We start from the raw sequence: 21,801 nt of genomic DNA on the forward strand, positions 1-21,801 counted from the left end.
CTCCCTCCCTCTATCAGTCCGTCCCTCCCTCCCTCCCGTCTGTCTGTCTGTCTCTACATGCATATGCATGTGCATGTCGCTGTTGGAATTAAAAAGCTCTGTGGAGGTCTGTCGTAGCTTTGAGCGGTTGCTAAGTGATGGGTCATTAAGCGAGAACTACATGTAGACCCTGTCTTCCTGATTTTATTATTCTGTATTCTGCATTTAGAACTTTGAAGAATAGGCTTATTATTATAGAAATGGCTTGTACGGATTTCCTTTTCTCCCTTTGCATGATACCTCTTTTCCCTCCCCTTTTCTTAGTTTTCTACTACTTTTTTTCTTTGTATTTTATACTTTAATAAACTAATAAAAATCTAATTTAAAAAAAAAACTTTGGAGAATAAATCTCACCCTCCTTCTGTGTCTTCATTTCAGATAGCAGCAAAGTGCCATATCCTCCTTTAGACTTTTCTCTTTAAGGCTAAATGCTCCCAGTTCCTTTCAGTCTGTCTTCATATTACAACCCTTGCAGCATAGAACCTACTTCTAGTACCCTGATCATTCTTATTGCCCATCTCTTATCCTATTCCACTTTCTCTGAATTTCTTAAAGAGGATGGTACTTAGAACTCAACACAATTCAGGTAGTCCTTGACTTATGACCACAGTTGTTAAGTAGTAACATGGTTATTAAGTGAATCTGGCTTTCCCGTTGACTTTGCTTGTTTAAAAGATCGCAACAAGTGATCACATGATCCTGGGATACCACAGCCATCATAAATACATGTCAGTTGTCAAGCCTCCAAATTTTGATCACGTGATCATGGAGATGCTGCAAGAGTCGTAAGTGTGAAAAATAGTCATAAGTTACTTTTTTCAGTGCCATTGTAACTTCAACAGTCACTAAATGAATGGGTTGTAAGTTGAGAACTATTTGCACTTCAATCGACTGGTGGAATTGAATTGAAATGAATTGCTATTCAGAGATTTTTATCCTATCCTACATTTTTGCATTTGAGTTCTGTTTTCTGCATAAACAACCTTGAATTTATATCTTTAGAACTACATTCTGTTATTTTTGGCCCATGTTTATAGACGGTTATTGTTTGGGAATGGAATTTTTATTGATTTGATTATTGAACCATATCAAAACTAGAAAACTAATACCCTGTTTCCCCCCAAATAAGGCATCCCCTGATAATAAGCCCAATCGGGCTTTTGAGCGCATTGCAATAAGGCCAAGCACTTATTTCAGGGTTTAAAAATATATAAGACAGGGTCTTATTTTCGGGGAAACAGTACAAATATACAAATAGGTGCAAACAAATACAACATGTTCATAGTAAGTTGTCATGCCTACAGTTAACCTCAATCTGTTCCAAATCCTCTTCTAAATGGCCTTTGAGTGCAGTCTTACTATATGCAGCTTCATTCCCTACAAAAAGTAAGATTTCTCCCGGCTGCCCCAGTTTTTAATCTAATAATCTTTTTCTGTGGAGCAAAGTTTGCAGTGCAATGTCTTGAATAGCTGGTGCTTCACAAATGCACGGTCTTCCTTCAAATGGGACTCCATGAAACCTCCCATGTCTTATGGTGGAGCCTAGGTGTTTGAAATGAGCGCTGGAGAAAGAACTTCTGAGATGTTGAGGCATATCGGTTGTTAAATATTTTTCTAACTGGGAAGCTGCTTTCCGACCAGTCAGACACTTCAAGGACTTGGCATAATTAAGCGCTGCACCATCATCTTGGGCAGCCACATCAATGAGGCTTTGTTTGAAAGCTTCCTTGGCCTTTAGATCTGATTGGACCATGAACTAGATGGAGAATCCACATTGTGAGATGACATTTGAAAGTTGGGCGGCCACAGTGCCAGGAAGCGTGTTATGCAACTGCTCTTCAAAGCACAGCTTGGGTAATCTATCTGGGTCCATAGATAGGATCTTCAGCCAGTAACTGAATAATTACTAAATTGCTTTGTGTACAGGGTATACTCAGCTCTGTCCTTAATGCTGGGGTAGACTAATCCACCCCCAAGATACATTTCAGAAAAATTCTAGTAAGGAGGCATTTATATATACCTACAGTTCTATACCATATGTGATCATTTGGACACTCTTGCTGTTATATATATAACTTTATGATTGGAATTAGAGACCCCGAGTAGTTTTAGTTGGTGAACTGCCTTACAGTGTTGGCACCGGTTATATAGCCCTTAAATAAAAAGGTAAAGGTAAAGGTTCCTCTCGCACATACGTGCTAGTCATTTCCGACTCTAGGGGGCGGTGCTCATCTCCGTTTCAAAGCCGAAGAGCCAGCGCTGTCCGAAGACGTCTCCATGGTCATGTGGCCGGCAAGTAATGGGAGCTCACCCCATTACACGGCAGCACTAGGGATTCGAACCGCCGAGCTGCCGACCTTGCGATCGACAAGCTCAACGTCCTAGCCCCTGAGCCACCGCGTCCCTCAGTCCTTAAATAACTCCTCTTAAAATGTGGGAGCTAGCAACCTGCTGCTTAAAAACAAGTCCTAAGTATACGGTAAAGGTTCCCCTCGCACATATGTGCTAGTTGTTCCCAACTCTAGGGGGCAGTGCTCTCCGTTTCTAAGCCGAAGAGCCAGCACTGTCCAAAGACATATCCGTGGTCATGTGGCCGGCATGACTAAACACTGAAGGCGCATGGAATGCTGTTACCTTCCTGCCAAAGGTGGTCCCTATTTTTCTACTTGCATTTTTACATGCTTTTGAACTGCTAGGTTGGCAGAAGCTGGGACAAGTAAAAGGAGCAGTTATGCGGTGCTAGGGATTCGAACCACCAAACTGCCGACCTTCTGATCGACAGGCTTAGCCACTGAGCCGCCCCGTCCCCTAAGTATACAGTAGATAAAACTTGATATATCCATTCCCTATCCAGGCTCCAGTCTTCCCAAGAAGAATTACAGTACCTTAGTTTTGTCTGCACCCCCCGAGCCGAGCCCCCTGCCAGAAAGTGACTTGGAAAGTGAGGGGGAAGGACTTACCTCGGTAGCACCGGCTTCCCTAGCTCAGCTCCAGGAGCCAGAGGCAGGCCAGATGGAGGAGATAATGACGCCTCCGTCCCCTGACTCTTCCCCCCCCCCAGGCCACGCCTCCAGACTCGGCTGATGGCAATCAGGCCTGGCTGGACCCTAGGTTTCGTAGGCAGGAGAGGTGGCAACAACAGAAGCGGGTGGGGCAGGCCTAGGAAGTGCTGAGTCACGGAGCCACACCCCACAGGATATAAAAGCAGCAAGGGCTGCTATGCCTCTTCGTAGCAGGCAAATCAACTGCTTGACTAGAGCTGAAGTACTGTTTGTACTTCATCGGCATCAAGGGAGATAACAGATAACAGAGACACTTGGCAGATGCTCGCTAGTTTGCTGCCAGAGCTGATAGTGCCGACTAATTAAGCCATCGCTCGGACTGAGGCAAGGGGGACAGAACAGCTCCACAATTCAATCCTGAGCTACAAATATTCTATTCTGTCAATACTTTTGAGGTTTTACTTTCAGCATCTATTGATTAATTGATTGACTTCCAGTCACTGTTGATTCTTAGTGACAACATAAATAGATTTTTCTCCTTGATTTAACTTCTAGGGTAGGGACCCCCAACCTTTTGGGCACCAGGGACTGATTCCGTGGAGAAAGGTTTTTCTGTGGATTGGAGGGGTTTTTTTACATGCTGCCTGCATCCCGTGGATGGGGCTTCGTTTGTTTGTGTGGCCCGGTTGCTGGCATGCCACAGCCCGGGGGTTGGGGACCTCTGTTTTAGGATACTTGTTATGCCATCTAATTTTGTGTAACCTACAAATTTGATAAGACTTGAGTTCCTTCACTTCTTCATCCAAATACTGTAATTAGTGAAGATTTTGAAGCATACAGGGTCCAGGTTGCACTCAGTTCCTCCTTCCAATTTGGTAAGGAATTATTGATTTGTACTCTTTGAATAGTGTATGAGTGAGATATATATATATATATATATATATATATAACCAGACCACATCTGCCCTAATCAAAATATCATGCAATACTTTGTCAGATTAAGGTATATTACATCTACAACATTCCTACAGTCTACTAAAGAGAGTTCCAATTGCATGTTTCGGTTTAGCAGTTGCAATTGATGAATCCAATTTATACTGGAATAGTCTTCATATATAAATATAGATCTGCATCTGAATTACTATAAATCAGTAAACCCCTTCACCCTAATTGAATTGTGCACACTGTTTAGTACCTGACATTCATATATCCTTATGCAAATTATTGCATGCACCCCACTTTTAAAATCTTCTGATGTAAAGCCCCATCTACAAGTGTTCCTCAATGGCCATAATTGAGGCCGGAATTACACTCAGAAGTTGTGCTGGTTGCTAAGACAGCAATCATATGACCATGCCCAATTTCACAATCTTTTTTGCAGCAGTCATTAAGCAAACTCTGTAGTTGTTAAACAAAAAGCGGTTGTTAAGCTAATCCGTTGTCTGCAGCAGGCGGTTTTTGCCGAAAACCAGAAATAAATGCTGGTTTCTGGCAAAAAAACAACACCATGAATTGCAGTCACTAGGATGCTGCAAACAACAGTATATGTTGGCCAATTGCCAACATCCAAAATGCAATCACATGACTGCAAGGGGGGTAGTCAACAGAACTTTGAATCTGGGTCATAGATACACCTGGGGAGGCATAACTTTGAATAGTCGCTAAGTGACTGGTCATAAGCCAAGATTACACTCATTCCTTCCTCTCAGGTGGTATGAATCTTCTCAGTTGCTGCTTCTTCCTAATCCCATTATCCTTGCCATCCAGTGGTGGGATTCTACCGGTTCAGACCAGTTTGGGCGAATTGTTTGCTCCAACTTTCAGCCGTGAGCGAACTCGTTCTCTCTTTCTTTGAAATGGGCCCGCCCGCACGTTATGCTCGCCTATATTTCTGCTTCCAAAGCCCAGCTGATCAGGGCGGCAGAGTGGATTGCCACTCCTCAGCTGTTTTCCTTCCTCTCAGCAAAACAGAAGTTCAATTTTCTGCAAACTGCGCGTGTACTGTGCGTCTGGCGCATGCGCGCTCAGCGAATCAGTCGTTAAACCGGTAGGATCCCATCCCCGTTGCCATCCATAGCTCGGCAAGTCATCAAGATGAATACAGATAGTCCTTGACTTAACAACAATTCATATAGTGACCATTCATAGTTACAGTCATGACCGTTTTTCATATTTAAGACCATTGCAGCAGCCTCATGGTCACATGATCAGAATTCAAATTCTTGGCAACTAGCTCATATTTAAGATGGATGCCATGTCCTGGGGTCACGTGATCACCTTTTGGGACCATCTGATGAGCAAAGTCAGTGGGGAAGCCAGATTTGTTTTAACAGTTGTGCTGTTGACTTAACAATTTTAGTGAATCGTTTAACAACGGCGGCAAGAGAAGCCATAAAATGGGGGCAAAACTCATTCAACAACTGTCTTGCTTAACAACAGAAATATTTATTTATTTATTTATTTATTTATTTATTTATTTATTTATTTATTTATTTATTTATTCATACTTTTATACCGCCCTATCTCCCTAGGGACTCAGGGCAGTGTACAGCCATATAAAAAACACATAAATATACAAAATAAAACATTCATCTAAAAAACTTATTATATCGGCCAAAATTTAAAATAGACATATAAACAATAAAACCCAATTTAAAACCAAATCTAAAATTTAGACATTTAAAATTTAAAAAATCTAGTCCAGTCCTGCGCAAATGAATAGATGTGTCTTAAGCTCGCGGCGGAAGGTCCGAAGGTCAGGAAGTTGACGAAGTCCTGGGGGAAGCTCGTTCCAGAGGGTGGGAGCCCCCACAGAAAAGGCCCTTCCCCTGGGCGTCGCCAGTCGGCACTGCCTGGCCGACGGCACCCTGAGGAGTCCCTCCCTGTGAGAGTGCACGGGCCGGTGGGAGGCATTCGGTGGCAGTAGACGGTCCCGTAAGTAACCCGGACCTATGCCATGGAGCGCTTTGAAGATCATTACCAAAACCTTGAAGCGCACCCGGAAAACCACAGGCAGCCAGTGCAGTCTGCGCAGGATATTGCGCTCAATTGTGGTCATAAATTGAGGATTACCTGTAACACATTCCCAGGTTCATGCATAAAGCTTTCTTTTCAATCTGGATCTGTTTCTCTTTTCAGCTTGCCCAGAAATATGATCCACAGAAGGAAGCAGAGTTGCGGGTATGGATAGAAAACCTCACTGGGAGGCAGATTGGCCCCGATTTCCAGAAGGGGCTGAAAGACGGCGTCATACTATGCGAGTAAGTAGGCCGATGAAGAGAAACTTGTACCTTGAAGCATCGTTCCTGCTCTTATTCCATAACCTCTTCCAGGATGTGTTATAAGAAGTTATATTCTTTTTTAGGAAGAGCTCCAAAAATGGTTTATGAAGACAGGGAGAGGCCTGGAATGCTTAAAGGTTGTGTGGCATTTGGTTATGAGATGGTGAAAGACATAATGTTTTGTATGATGTAAAAATAATTTACAGAGCCTTAATGATTTTATTTTGTTTTTGTTTCTGGTGTTGCTTCATTTATTTATTTATTTTCCCCACTCTCGCCTGCTTTCACTTGGCTTCGTCCCATCGCTGCACCAATTTGCTTATTTATTTTTTGTACAGAAGCATATGTACCTTTCTGCAAATGTACACATTTTTTTTTTACTTTTTCTTACCTATCCTTTTTTTTAAATAAGTAGTCGGCCTATACGATGTCACTTTTGTGCGTTTCATTTCTTCATTCTTGCTTGTAAAATTTGGGAGTAAAATGGATTTTGGAAGATAAGTTGCCTTCTCGTTTGCGCATACATTGGAAAGAATTCATTCTACAGACATTAGCGTAAACAGGGTTTTCATTCCCACTGTGATAACAGCAGGTGACATTAAAAACTGCATTAAATCTAACAGAAGCTGTATTTTTACTCTCCAGATTAATAAACAAACTGCAGCCTGGTTCGATTAAAAAAATCAACACCTCCTCTCTCAACTGGCATCAGGTAAATGCGTGCTTGCAGTGGCGGGAAATTAAATTGTGATGATGATTTAAAAGAAAAAATGGAATGCAAGCCACGATTAAGCAACCATGTGTGGAGTCAGAACATGTTTCTCTGTGTTTGCACATGTAATGTAATGTAATGTAATGAAACGTAATGCTGACTTACATTAGAGTCCTGGGATGTAATAGACCCTGCCTGATAAAGCTGGCTTCCACGGAGATTCCAGTTTCTCAGGGTTGGAGTCGCCTATTATAGGAAGTCCTCAACTTATGACCAGAATTGGGACCAGAATTTCCATCATTAAGCAAAGCAATGGTTAAGTTAGTGGCACTAACTTAATTTTACAACCTTCCTTTCCACGACTGGTAAGCAAATTACTGCAATTGTTAAGTGAGTCATGCGGTCATTAAGCAAACCCGGCTTCTCCCATTGACTTTTTTCTTGTGGGAAGGGTGTGCAAAATGGTGGTCTTCTCATGATCCTGGGAACACTTCAACCATCATAAAAATTCAGGCTAAGTTTCCAAGTGCCCAAATTTGAATCCTGTGAACCTGGAGATGCTGCAACGGTTGTAAGTGCGAGGGCTGGGTGTAAGTCCATCTTTTTCAGTGCTGTTGTAACTTTGAACGGTCCCTAAACAAGTGGGTGTAAGTCGAGGACTACCTATAATTAATTCTAAATGGAACTTCCAAGAGTAGGTGCAGTCTTATTACTGAATAACCAAAATCCTGGAAACCAGGAATGGGGAAGAGCCAATTCAGCCTTCGTGCTGTGCTTGAAAATTTGAAAACTGGACTAGGAACAGAACTCTGAATTGGATGTATCTGTAGATTGGTGTAGCCAAGTTGCTTAGATTCTTGAATTTGGCCTGTCAGAGAAGGAAAGTTGTATTTTGGGAGGCAGTGTCCCTGCCAAATCTTTTTAAGATTACTGTGTGTCTCTGTGGTTCCTTGTGCTATTTTGTAAGCAAGAGCCGAAAGAGAATGCCTGGGCGTGGGCTGAACCGGTCTGCCCAGCTGGTTTTAACATAACATAACATAACATAACATAACATAACATAACATAACATAACATAACATAACATAACATAACATAACATAACATAACATAACATAACATAACATAACATAACAACAGAGTTGGAAGGGACCTTGGAGGCCTTCTAGTCCAACCCCCTGCCCAGGCAGGAAACCCTACACCATTTCAGACAAATGGCTATCCAACATTTTCTTAAAAATTTCCAGTGTTGGAGCATTCACAACTTCTGCAGGCAAGTTGTTCCACTTATTGATTGTTCTAACTGTCAGGAAATTTCTCCTTAGTTCTAAGTTGCTTCTCTCCTTGATTAGTTTTTGCTGGTCATGGAGGGACCAGGATTAGCTCCTGAGGATGCTTTTGAAAATCCCACTTTTGAAAACCTTGTTCAATGGTTTGGCAGCCTTCTGGGTTTTTTTAATGGGGATTTCCGCCGAGCTGGACATTTGTTTTTGACTATTTGTTTTGTTCAGTGAGATCAGCTTTAGTGGAAGGTGATACAGCGGCTTTCTCCAAACAGGTGTGCTGTTTTGTTTTGGGACTGCAGAACTGCTAAGGGTTCTGGGAATACTTTCAACAATTGTGGGGGTGCCAGGTCAGAGAAGGTTGTGATAACAGCCACTGAACTCTAAATCTCCTTTTACCCAGTGGTTAATCCTTATTTGTTTCCTTTGGGGTAGTTGCCTGAAAAAAAAAGGTAGGCAGTGTTCACCCTGCATATTCAGAAGTAGCGAATTGACATAGCCAAGGTTTTTAACGTGCCCTAATTTGGAAACTCTTTGTGGTGTAATTCAAACCACAGCTGACATGTTGCACACCTTACATTATGCTAGGCTGCAGAGACGACCCCATCAGGATCCATGCATCCAGATTCTGCTTGCAGACAGAACTTCTCCCTGTCATCTGGACCATTTCCCATATTTTTAGAGGATTCTTTCCTACTTTGTTAATAGCTACCAAGAGTTGCGTGAGCAATTCTGCATATATAAAGAGCAACTGCATTGTGGTTTTGGGGGAGGAGACGGGGGTGGGCGTTGCGCACATTGGTTGCACATTAGGAGTCCTAGTGGCACAGTGGCTAAAATACACTATTGCAGGCAAAATCTATCCACAGCCTGGAGCTCAATCCTGATGGGGCTTAAGGTTGACGCGGCCTTCCATCCTTCCGAGGTTGGTAAAAATGAGGCCCCAGATTGTTGGGGCCAATATGCAAACAATGCTTACATTATAAACTGCCCAAGGAGTGCTGTACAGTATATAACTCTAAATGCTGTTGCTATTGCTACTGAACATGAGAATAAAGCTATGGGACGAATAAAGTTCAAACTAACATAAGGACTAGTCCAGCAGTCTTGTTTTCACAGTGAACCATCAGCTATCTACGGAAATCCATAATCTCCCAGCAGATGGCCTTCGGAGGCAGTTCCTCTATCATCAAGGCTAACAGCCATTATCTCTTACGATTTCCTTGAATTTTGTGGTGTAGCTAATTCCAAAGTTGAATTACATGTTATGCAAATAAGTATTTTCATTTGTCTATGCCAGAGGTCTTCAAACGTGGCAGCTTTAAGACTCGTGGACTGGAGAATTCTGGGAGTTGAAGTCCACGAGCCTTAAAGCTGCCACGTTTGAAGACCTCTGGTCTATGCTGTCCCCAAAGTGCTTTTTTCAAAAGGCAACTAGACTTACTTGGTTTTTTCCCCCCCTTTGGAAATGTTCCGCTTCTCATCTAAGAAAACTGTCCCCTCTCTTTTCTTCCAACAGCTGGAGAACCTCTCCAACTTCATCAAGTCCCTACTTAGTTATGGTTTGAAGCCTGTCGATTTGTTTGAGGCCAACGATCTGTACGAGAGTGGGAATATGACTCAAGTGCAGGTGTCGCTCCTGGCTCTGGCAGGCATGGTGAGTGAAAAGATCTTCTTGCCTCCATGGAGGACAAGCTGCCAGCTCTCCATCTGCATGTGTACATAAGGTGACTGGCCTGCCTGTTGAAACTGCTGCTGTCATTATCAATGACGGAATTTGAATACCGTGTGGGCAGAAATGCCAAGTTTGTAATAGTAATTGGGTGGATGCATCAAGACAAGGGCATGTCAAGAGGAGAGGAGCAGGGATGAAATCCAGCAGGTTCTGACAGGTTCTGGAGAACCGTTAGCGGACATTTTGAGTAGTTCAGAGAACCGGCAAACACCACCTCTGGCTGGCTCCAGGAGTGGGTGAGGGAATGGAGATTTTGCAGTATCCTTCCCCTGCCACACCCACCACGCCCACCAAGCCACACCCACAGAACCGGTAGTAAAAAAAATTGGATTTCACCAATGGAGAGGAGGCTTAATGAGCCATGGTGGCGCAGTGGTTAGAGTACAGTACTGCAGGCTACTTCCGCTGATTCACCGGCTGCCAGCAATTTGGCAGTTCGAATTTCACCAGGCTCAAGGGTGACTCAGCCTTCCATCCTTCCGTGGTGGGTAAAATGAGCACCCAGATTGTTGGGAGCAATAGGCTGACTCTGTAAAACCACTTAGAGACGGCTGTAAAGCACTGTAAAGCAGTATATACGTCTAAGTGCTATTGCTACTGCTATTAACTCCTTCTATATTCCAATTCATTTTTCCAAACATAGCCCACTGTTTTCTCCCCTCCCCCTGCAGCCACCTGAAGCTAAAATTAGGAGACAGAGAAGGTGTATGCAGAACTTAACCCCAAACGAGCCACTGTAGGGGGTAACATTTTTTTTAGGGGGGGGGGCCTATATTCTAGGTCACATGACCAGGCAAATTAGTATACTGCTTCTCTTCTAGGAGTACATTGGGGAATTCTTTTAATGGATGTCTTCTCCACAGCCATTGGCTGCACCTGCCCTAATTTCAGACTCGTTCTTTCTTTTGCCACATTCTCTCACACCAAATTTGGTCCAGTTCTGTTTTTGGAAAGTTATTATGGAGGGTAAGAAAGATGACTTTGTCAGAGATGGGCCAGATTCATCGCCAAAGTGATAAAGGGAAAACCTGGTTTAAGTCTAAAACAAATAGAAAGCATGCATAGATAGCTTAGACAGACACCTCCCTAATTTGCGTGTGTATAAGGGGGTGGGATGGAACACAGCACAATAAGACTTAAAAGATTTTGTCGTTAAAGCCACTTTCAATAAAAGTAAGACTTCCTGTATCGTTGGCTCTTTGATCTAGCCATCTTGTCTTTATGGCCTCCCTCCCTTTCAGATATCCCTGAGTGTGGGAATCTCCCCTGAAGAGCGCTAGTTTTACGACGACTATCAAGGTGTTAGATTTATCCATAGTTGTGTTTCTGTTCTCCAGCATTCTGTGCTATTTACAAAACAGTTTAGTAAAGAGTTGACAGGAACAGTCCAGAGGTGGAGAACCAGTAGGGGAAATTTTGAGTAGTTCAGAGAACCGGTAGTAAATATTCTGACTGGCCCCACCCCCATCTATTCTCTGCCTCCCAAGTCCCAGCTGATCAGGAGGAAATGGGGATTTTGCAGTAACCTTCCCCTGCCACGCCCACCAAGCCACACCCATAGAACTGGTAGTAAAAAAATTTGAAACTCACCACTGGAACAGTCACCAAAGTATAGAATTCAATCTGCTTACGTACCAGTACCTGAAATTTAGGGTTGTTCTTAATCATGAGAACTATGGAATTATTGGGAAGGACCTGAAACTTTTGTGCAGGAATAGTTCTGGTTTTTTAACCTTTTCTTGCAGGCAAAAACAAAAGGCATTGAAAGTGGGATGGATATTGGAGTGAAATATTCGGAGAAACAGGAGAGAGCCTTTAATGATGAAAAACTCAAGGCTGGACACTGTGTCATCGGTCTACAGGTACGTTTGGTCACTTTGTGGCTGTTGATCTTGAAACAATGGGAGATCTAAGATGGTGTAGCATATGGCCAAAAGACTAAGCTGTGCAATCAGGAAGTCCTGGTTTTGGGACCTTCTTCTATGGTAAAAATGCTTTCTTTTGTCAATTTTTTTCCATTGTGTAGTAAGGCTGTGAAGCACCTTAGTTTTGAACGCAAAATAGTCCTTTGAAGAGCATGCAAAATGTAGCACCCATTTGCAATTCCTTAAAACCAAGTGCATCCTGATTTAACACTACCCTGTTACCCCGAAAATAGGACCCAACTGGAAAATAAGTTGTAGCATGATTTTTCAGGATGCTCATAATATAAGCCCTACCCCCAAAATAAGCCCCAGTTAAGATTGTCAGCCAGATGGATGCATTTTAGTACCGTATTTCCCCCAAAATAAGACCTAACCAGAAAATAATCCCTAATGTGTCTTTTGGAGCAAAAATTAATATAAGACCCAGTCTTATTTTTGGGGAAACACAATATACGTGTCCAAAGATTTGCTGAGCACTAATGAAGAAGGTTGCAGAAGAAGAGAAACAGTTTTAGCAGCTTGAAGAATTGGTCATAGATGTCCATTCCTAAGATAGATGACACCAGAATGAAGAAACATGTGTCATGGCATCATTACACAAGCTCTGCTCTTTCACACGCAAGAATATAAAGGGCAGAAGAGTTTGCAGGATGATGCACATTTCAACCCTTGTCTTCCTCTTGTAGACATCTATGAACAAAGTGGATGAAATCCAGACATCTACTGTAGATGTAGTGTATCGGGCATAGTAATCTTTGTTGCCAAAAAAAAGCCAACACAGTTCTAGGCTGCATTAACAGAGGGATAGAATCAAGATCACTTTATAATGCCTTGGTAATACTTGGAATACTGCATAGTTTTGGTTGCTATGATGTAAAAAGATGTTGAGACTCTAGGACAGGGGTGTCAAATTCACACCGTCATGGTGGCATCACGTGACTTATCGTGACATTTCTCCTTTGCTAAACCAGGTGTGGGCATGGCCAGCGTGTGACGCATCCGGCCTGTAGGCGGGGAGTTTGACAGCCCTCTTCTAGAAAGAGTGCAGAGAAGAGCAACAAAGATGATTAGGGGACTGGAGGCTAAAACATATAAAGAACAGTTGCAGGAACTGGGTATGTCTAGTTTAAAGAAAAGAAGGACTAGGGAAGACATGATAGCAGTGTTCCAATATCTCAGGAGCTGTGACAAAGAGGGAGTCAAGCTATTCTCCAAAGCACCTGAGGGCAGGACAAGAAACAATGGATAGAAACTAATCAAGGAGAGAAGCAACCTAGAACTGATGAGAAATTTCCTGACAGTTAGAACAGTTAATCAGTGGAACAACTTGCCTTCAGAAGTTGTGAATGCTCCAACACTGGAACTTTTTAAGAAGAGATTGGACAACCATTTGTCTGAAATGATATAGGGTTTGCTGCCTGAGTAGAGGGTTGGACTAGAAGACCTCCAAGGTCCCTTCCAACTCTTCTGTTATTCTGTTAATGCTTAACCAAGCTGCTGTTTCTCTTCAGATGGGCACCAACAAGTGCGCTAGCCAGTCAGGAATGACCGCCTATGGAACCAGGAGGCATCTCTATGATCCCAAGAACCAGATACTACCTCCAATGGACCATTCCACCATCAGTTTGCAGATGGGTACCAATAAGTGTGCTAGCCAGGTGAGAACTCTTACAGAGTGTTTAAATCTTTGTTTTAACTTTTTGTTTTGTTTTAGCTGTTTAAAACTCTTACAGTTTTAGTCTTCCAAGCCAAAAGAGGTTTCCCCCAAGATATACAGGTTTATTTATAGGATATGCAGAGCCATATTGGTGGGCACATGAGGTTTGCCCTAGCTCAGCTCTGGCATGGATGCATGTGCTGGCCAGCTGATTTTCGGGCCTTCCGGGCCCACCGAAGTCGGGAAACAGGCTGTTTCCGTCCTCTGGGGGGGGGGAAGGCTGTTTTCGCCCTCCCCAGGCTCCAAGAAAGCCTGGGGAGCCTGGGGAAGGTGAAAAACTGGGCCGACCGTGCCATCGCGTGCCAAAAGCAGGGGAAAACGTGGGAAGGTCACGTGTGCATGCGCGGGGGGGGGGCGGGGCACATTGAATTATGGGTTTGGGCACGCACATGGGTGACCCCCCCATGCTCCCCCCTCCCTGCTTTTAGCACGTGACAGCAAAAAGGTTTAGCCATCACTGCTTTAGGCCATGATTTAATTATCGTTTGTTGGATGAGCCAGTCAGGTAAACTCAAACACTGCAATGAGTCCTAATCTATTGTTTAGAGACCATGTTTTGGTTTGATTCAATTTTGTCTCTTTTTCAAATTAGCAAACTATTTACAATTTATTGGGTCAATTCTTCGTTTTCTTCATTTCTGCTGACACTAACTAGGACAATTGGGGAAGACATGAAAACCTGCCAGAAATAAGCATGGTATCTGACCCCAGACATCAATCAGGCAAGAATTTATAGACTAATCAGCCATGTTTCCAATCACTAGTGACAAATCACAATCTTTTCCCTCAGATAGTTCACTTGTAAGCCAAAAATGAACCATATTATGGCTTTGCATTACAGATAAGCCAGCCATTTCTGTTCCAAATAAAATACAATCCCAGGTTTCTGTCCGCTTGATGAAAGATCTCCCATAGCTGTGACGTATTTTTTGTGTCAACTAACTATATTAGTTACTTTTATTTAATTGTTTTAGTTGTTTCCAGTTATACCTTTTACCTTTATTGTGATAAACATTCATTCATTTCATTAATCCATCCGATTTATTTATTTATTTATTTATTCACTCATTGATTCATTCATTCATTCATGGTTTGGAAGTATTACTGCTTTGTACTGGAAGGCTGTGCAAAGAGCAGTGAGGATGGTGGAAAAGATTACTGGAAGTTCATTTCCTTCTATCCAGGACATAGCATATAAGCGTTACTTGACCAGGGTCTTCAGTATTGTCTGGGAGTTTACACATCCCCTCCAAGACCAGGTTTCCTTGTTGCATTCTGGGAGGAGGCTTCGTGGACAAGTTTTATCCTGGTTGTCACTTCTTTACCCTCCTACCATCAGGAAGGAGATAGAGAAGTATAGCCAGCTGCACAAACAGGCTGAAGAACAGTTTTTATCCATGGGCTGTATATAGGTTTTAGTATAATTTGCCATTTTTGGATTCTGCTGCTATTATATTATTATACTGTAGTTATCCGTGGGACAATGACATTGTTTGGTGAGGGGCGTTCCTTCCTTCTTCTTCTTTTTTTTTTTGAATTTATATCCCGCCCTTCTCCGAAGACTCAGGGCGGCTTACATTGTGTAAGGCAATTTTGAGAGCAGTGCATCAGAATTTCATTTCAATGTGTGCCATGAACCATGGTGGCGCAGTGGTTAGAGTGCAGTACTGTAGGCTACCGCTACTGACTGCCTGCAATTTGGCAGTTCAAATCTCACCAGGCTCAAGGTTGACTCAGCCTTCCATCCTTCCGAGGTGGGTCAAATGAGGATCCAAATTGTTGGGGCAATATGCTGACTCTGTAAACCGCTTAGAGAGGGCTGTAAAAGCACTGTAAAGTGGTATATAAGTCTAAGTGCTATTGCTATTGTGAATATAGGAAAACAACAATAAACATTATCTATTTTCTCTTCCCATTCAGGTGGGCATGACGGCTCCAGGAACCCGCCGGCACATCTATGATTCCAAGCTGGGCACAGACAAATGCGATGACAGCTCCATGTCCCTCCAAATGGGCTCCAACCAGGGTGCCAATCAGAGCGGGCAGGTGTTCGGTTTGGGCCGCCAAATCTACGACCCCAAGTATTGCCCCCAAGGCAACGCTGGGGTGGCGAGCAACGCAGCCCCCATTGAGGATCAGAACTCAGCCAATTATTATTATTATCAGGAGGACCAGTGAACTGGATGTATTCTTTCCCTTGCCCTGTTTTCTGTTCTTTTCCCAAACCATCGCTGGGCAATTCCTGGCAAAGTCCAGCAATTCTGCAATGTATGTATTTTTATTTTTTTTCAAAGGACAAAAAAAAAAAAAAGAGTTGTCCAAGCTTCATTTCCCTTCTACCCCTCAAGGATAGGAAAACATAGAAGTGATTATCCTTTTTTTTATTATTTTTAAGAAAGAGAGTAAAGTTGATCTTTAATGTTACAAGGGTTAGACAAAGATCGTGTGAACTTTCCCTAATGCCCAAATTTACCTCTAGAAACTGGAAAGAATAAAGATTGCAGTATTGATTTCACGCTTCAAAAAAAAAAAAAATCCTCACTATCCTGAACGATTTATTTAAATTATACATATGCAGATGGAGAGGGTTGCAAAATTTAACCTGGTATGTCCAGAAAAAGGAAGCCATTTCCAAAACCTGAAAATCATACTTTATAACTGTCATTGGTCGCAATGCCGAGCTAGAATTTTTTAAAACTATGGTTTGTTGAACAAGCCAGAGATCACGGGAATCTTCCCAACACTCCTGCATCTGGTTTGTATAGCTTGCATTACCTGAGTGAAATTTGGCCTGGTTGGATTTGGTGGGGTATTCAGGTAGTCTTCGGCTTATGACCACACTTGAGCCCAACATTGGGTCCTTGAGTGGCTCAGACTGCTAAGACAGTCTGTTATTAACAGCAGCTGCTTGCAATTACTGCAGGTTCAAGTCCCACCAGGCCCAAGGTTGACTCAGCCTTCCATCCTTTATAAGGTAGTTAAAATGAGGACCCAGATTGTTGGGGGCAATAAGTTGACTTTGTATATAATATACAAATGGATGAAGACTATTGCCTGACATAGTGTAAGCCGCCCTGAGTCTTCGGAGAAGGGCGGGATATAAATGCAGATTAAAAAAAAACCATTTCTGTTCCTAAACAATATTATTATTTACTGAATTTTGCCCCTTTTTACGACCTTTCTGGCCACCGTTGTTAAGTAAATCACCACAGTTGTTAAGTTAGTAATACAGTTGTAAAGTGAATTTGCTTCCCCATTGATTTTGCTTTGTCAGAAGGTCATAAAAGGTGATCATATGACACAGGAACCTTCATAAATATGAGCCAATTACCAAGCGTGCGAATTTTGATCACGCGATCATGGCGATGCTACGGTGGTGATAAGTGTGAAAAATGGGCATAAAACACATTTTTCAGTGCTGCTGTGACTTTTGAACTGTCACTAAATGAATCGTCGTAAGTCGAGGACTACCTGTAATGCCCCACCTCACCTGGAGCCTTAGCCTGCCTCCTCCGAACAACATCAGGAGGCATTGAAGGAAAAATAAAACCTTGTTCCCAACAACCAGATGTTATCCTCAGTTCCCATTTAGTTCTGCACAGAATTTTCCCTGTTTAATTTCCAACCAATCAGAATGGATTGATACCAGGCCGGATGGACCAATAGCAAGAGCTGAGATAAGATACTTTCATTTCCCCACATCCATAATAGCAATAGCACTTAGAATTATATACCGCTTCACAGGGCTTTATAGCCCTCTAAGCCAGGGCTGTCAAACTTGATTTCATTGAGGGCCCCATCAGGGTTGTGTTTGACCATGTGGGGTGGGCTTGGACAGTTCAACATCACTCGTGTCAGGGGCACCTGTGGTGGCCTGAGCGTTCTGCCAGCGAAAATGGGCTCCCAAGTTCTGTTTCCGGCTGCGACTGCCTCCTGCAACCCTCTGCCAGGAAAAATGGAGCTCTGGAGGGCCATTCACAATCCTCCTGAACGCCGTTTTCGCCGGCAGAAGTACCACGGGCTGGTCCTTCGCTGTTTCCAGGGCAACCCCACGGGCTACATCTAAGCTCTCCGCGGGCCGAATGCACCCAGCGGGTCTTGAGTTTGACACCCCTGCTCTAAGCGGTTTACAGAGTCAGTATATTGCCCCCAACAATCTTGGTTCTCCCGAAATAGGTGGAAAGTTTATTCTTTCTTCCAAGTGTTCAAGGGGAATTATTCTGATCCCCTTTACGTATTTTAGGTGACCACGTCAAGGCTACATAAATCCAGACAACAGCTTTTAGAGGGCAGCACATACATGCTGGAAACTCAATTTTTGCTGCGGTCCAACAGGGCTGTCTGGATTTACAGCCCTGTAATTTCACTGCAAAGTAAATCTTGAGGCCTTTGTGGCTGTAACAGAATCATGTAATTGGATATTGATAGGCTTTTTAATTCAAGCACTGAAATCTTCCCTGATAAACATTTCTATGCTATTAAAAAGAAATGGATATGCTACCTTCACCAGCCCGGTCACTATTGGGATACGAAACCTCAGAATTCTCAGCCAGCTCAGCTGAAAAATTAATCTAGACTGGAGGGAAATGGCGCGAAAGGTATAAAACTGGAATGGGGGGGGGGTGGAAAAGGATTGGTAATTTGCCCAACGGAGAGTAGAAGCTTCATTACCTTCAAAGGTGTCCAACCTTGGCTACTGTTAAGATTCGTGGACTTCAACTCCCAGAATTCCCCAGCCAACATGAGGAATTCCATGACTGGAATTCTGGGAATTGAAGTCCACAAGTCTTAAAGTGGCCAAGGTTGGACAACCCTGATTACTTTAAACTAGTTTAGTGAACAAACGAATGCGTTTCTTTCCAGAATATGTCCTTAATTCTGTCTAGGCCCTTGGCATGTTTTCATTCTCACGTTCATTCCCTCTCTTTGGAAGCTGTATCAGATTTTTAATCCAAGGCGATGAAGTGTAGAAAGTAGATACTAGCTAGGATCATTTCTTTAATACTTATGGCACTTAAGTTTCAAAAGAATTTTGTGGTTTAATTCACTGTTTCTCAAGCTTAGCAACTTTAAGATGTCTGGACTTCAACTCCCAGAATTCCCCAGCCAGCCAAGCTGACTGGGGAATTCTGGGAGTTGAAGTCCAGACATCTTAAAATTGCTAAGCTTGAGAAACATTGGTTTAATTCATCCTTTATCCGCTGTTACAAAAAGGAGTTTGAACCCAGATGAAACCTCTCTCCATTGTCTGATATTCAGTTATATCGAATCTGTTTGGCTTTCTGCGAGTAAATGATTGACCACTTTTTCAGAAGCTAGCTGCTTATTGATATCACAGGGGTGATGCTGGATTAGAACTTTTTTTTTTTACTGTATTTTTATACTGGAAAACTAACAATGTGTAGCTATCGGTCTTCATCATTTTTAAGATTTGATTCTGCAAGGGTCACTGTTACTCAAGCAACACCCATAGGGATGTAAGATTTCATGTTGCAAGGATGGGGATATCTAACCTGTAGAGGTCTAGGAGCTTGAAAAAAAAACTTTCAGAAGTCCTATTTCTCTCCTCTGGCCCCTCCTCAGTTTGATAGGGCTTAATATTCTTTTTTTTTTCTGCTGCTATACAACGGATCAAAGGACCATGATCAAAATAAAGCTTTTAAGTCTAGGTACCTGCATAAAGGTCTTAGGGACTAGATACTTAAGGACTAATATATTTAAACATCATTGCTTTTTCAGACATTGGATAGTTGCCTTAATTTTTTTATATGCTGGGGGGAAAAAAGAAATCATGATTTCTTTGCCATGCTAGCTTTCTTAGCAGAAATGAATGTTTCATTACTGTATTAGGTAACACTATCCATGCTGCCTAGCATGAATGATGTTACCTAGTATGGTAATGAAACGTCTGCCAGAAAAACCACCAAGCTCAGAGAGCACCAAGGACCCCACAGTTCAATCCTAAGCTACAAATACTATTCCTTTCCAGCTGATGTGTCAATCAAGAAGTAGAGATAGCTCTAATTTGCACACACTTGTATTAGACAATTTAGACTTTCAGGATGCTACAAAGCTTTTGACTGTGGACAATATTTCTGTATGAATAGTCTCTAGCATTTGACTTGCCAAGGGATGCATTTTGTGAATGAAGGTTTTTAAATCTCTTAAAAGCCTGTATTTTTTAACCCAGCTTCCCTCTATTTTAATAATCAATGTTCTTTCTTTTAAACAAAAACTGGATCTGCTCTTCTGTAACGACATAGGTAGAGCTACCTACATTTCTCTGGCAGAGAAGCCGACGCAGAACGCATGCTGTCTTATCTTAGAAATAGCGGTAGGACTGATGGACAAAATGTGAACCTGCAATATTTGAATTTAAATAAAAGGGCTTCAAAAGCAAAAACACCTGTGTACATTTGTGGGGGGTTTGTTTTCCAGAGGGATCCAAAATCAAGCAAACAAACAAACAGGAAGTATGCAGGGATTTATTTTGGAGAAATAAAGTTGCCTGTTGCAGGTATACAAAGTCCCACTTCTTTTCACCTGTGCCATAAAAAAGGAGGCACGGTTTGCGTTGTGTAGTTCAGCTGCCAATGTGATTGATTTATTTAAGAAAAAATTTATTGGTTTTAAAAACAAAACAAAAACAATGGACATTGCTCTGCATCTGAATTGCATTCAGTTTTGGTCGCCACGATGTAAAAAAGATGTTGAGACTCTAGAAAGTGCAGAGAAGAGCAACAAAGATGATTAGGGGACTGGAGGCTAAAACATATGAAGAATCGTTGCAGGAACTGGGTCTGTCTAGTCTGATGAAAAGAACGACTAGGGGACACATGATAGCAATGTTCCAATATCTCAGGGGCTGCCGCAAAGAAGAGAGTCAAGCTATTCTCCAAAGCACCTGAGGGTAGAACAAGAAGCAATGGGTGGAAACTAATCAAGGAAAGAAGCAACTTAGAACTAAGGAGAAATTTCCTGACAGAACAATTAATCAGTGGAACAATTTGCCTGCAGAAGTTGTGAATGCTCCAACACTGGAAATTTTTAAGAAGATGTTGGATAACCATTTGTCTGAAATGGTGTAGGGTTTCCTGCCTGGGCAGGGGGTTGGTCTAGAAGGCCTCCAAGGCCCCTTCCAACTCTATTATTATTATTATCATCATCATCATCTCTGATTTCTAACATTTACGTCAAGTTCAAATTACTGTATCATATATTCCTCAGGCTATATACAAATTTACATATCTCCTAATTCCTTATATATCAAATATATACTATATTGCTACTACCCCTACAACTATAAACATTTAATAAACCTATTGTTCTAAAGTAAGTCTGTCCATCTCTGCACAGTTGTAGATTTTGCTTATTACTTCTTCTGAGGGTATTTCTTTACACTTCCATTTTTATTTTTATTTTTTGGACAGCTTCCACAAACAGTAGAGAGGTCATTTTGTATGCGGATGTGAAAGATCCGTGCTTCGTGCAACATTTCATTTTGTAATTCAGGCAGTTTCATTCTGTGAGAGCAGAGCAGCTGAGAAAAGTCTGCGTTCAGGACAACATGATAAGCAAAACACCAAACATCATATTGACTCAATATGAGTCAAATTATGAAAATCACAAAACACAGCCTTTATCTTTTAAGCTTCAGTGAAATTTAAAACCCATGACTGAGCACAAAAGCAATGCTGGTAGCAATCACCAGCATGTTTGCTACATGGGTAATCCGGATTACAAACACGAGGGGAATTAGAATTTCATTTGCTAAACAAGGATGCTGCTAAGTGAATCACTGGATTTTACAACCTTTTTTTGCCACCATTCTTAAGTGAATCATTCAGTTGTTGAGCAAATCGGGCTTCCCCCACTAACTTTGCTTGTCGGAAGTCAGTTGGGAAGGTCACAAATGGCAATAGCAATAGCACTTAGATTTATATACCGCTTCATAGTGCTTTACAGCCCTCTCTAAGCGGTTTACAGAGTTGGCATATTGCCCCCAACAATCTGGGTCCTCGTTTTACTGACTTCAGAAGAATGGAAGGCTGAGTCAACCTTGAGCCGATGAGAATCGAACCGCTGGCAAGTCGGCAGAATTATCCTGCAA

The 21,801-nt window shown here is 42.3% G+C and overlaps 1 protein-coding gene across 1 annotated transcript in view; it reads left to right on the plus strand.

Annotated features, from left to right (window-relative positions):
* The window catches only part of CNN2 (calponin 2), a 37,089-nt gene extending 16,995 nt beyond the window's left edge, over window positions 1-20,094 (plus strand). The window contains exons 2-7 of the mRNA XM_058163332.1: window positions 6,180-6,301; window positions 6,968-7,034; window positions 9,834-9,971; window positions 11,795-11,911; window positions 13,486-13,632; window positions 15,612-20,094. Coding sequence (XP_058019315.1) covers window positions 6,180-6,301; window positions 6,968-7,034; window positions 9,834-9,971; window positions 11,795-11,911; window positions 13,486-13,632; window positions 15,612-15,869 — 849 coding nt within the window. The 3' untranslated portion in view covers window positions 15,870-20,094. The remainder of the gene's footprint in view (window positions 1-6,179; window positions 6,302-6,967; window positions 7,035-9,833; window positions 9,972-11,794; window positions 11,912-13,485; window positions 13,633-15,611) is intronic.
* The last annotated feature ends 1,707 nt before the right edge of the window (window positions 20,095-21,801 follow it).

This window comes from Ahaetulla prasina, chromosome 1 (assembly GCF_028640845.1).
Source record: "Ahaetulla prasina isolate Xishuangbanna chromosome 1, ASM2864084v1, whole genome shotgun sequence".
NCBI lineage: Eukaryota > Metazoa > Chordata > Lepidosauria > Squamata > Colubridae > Ahaetulla > Ahaetulla prasina.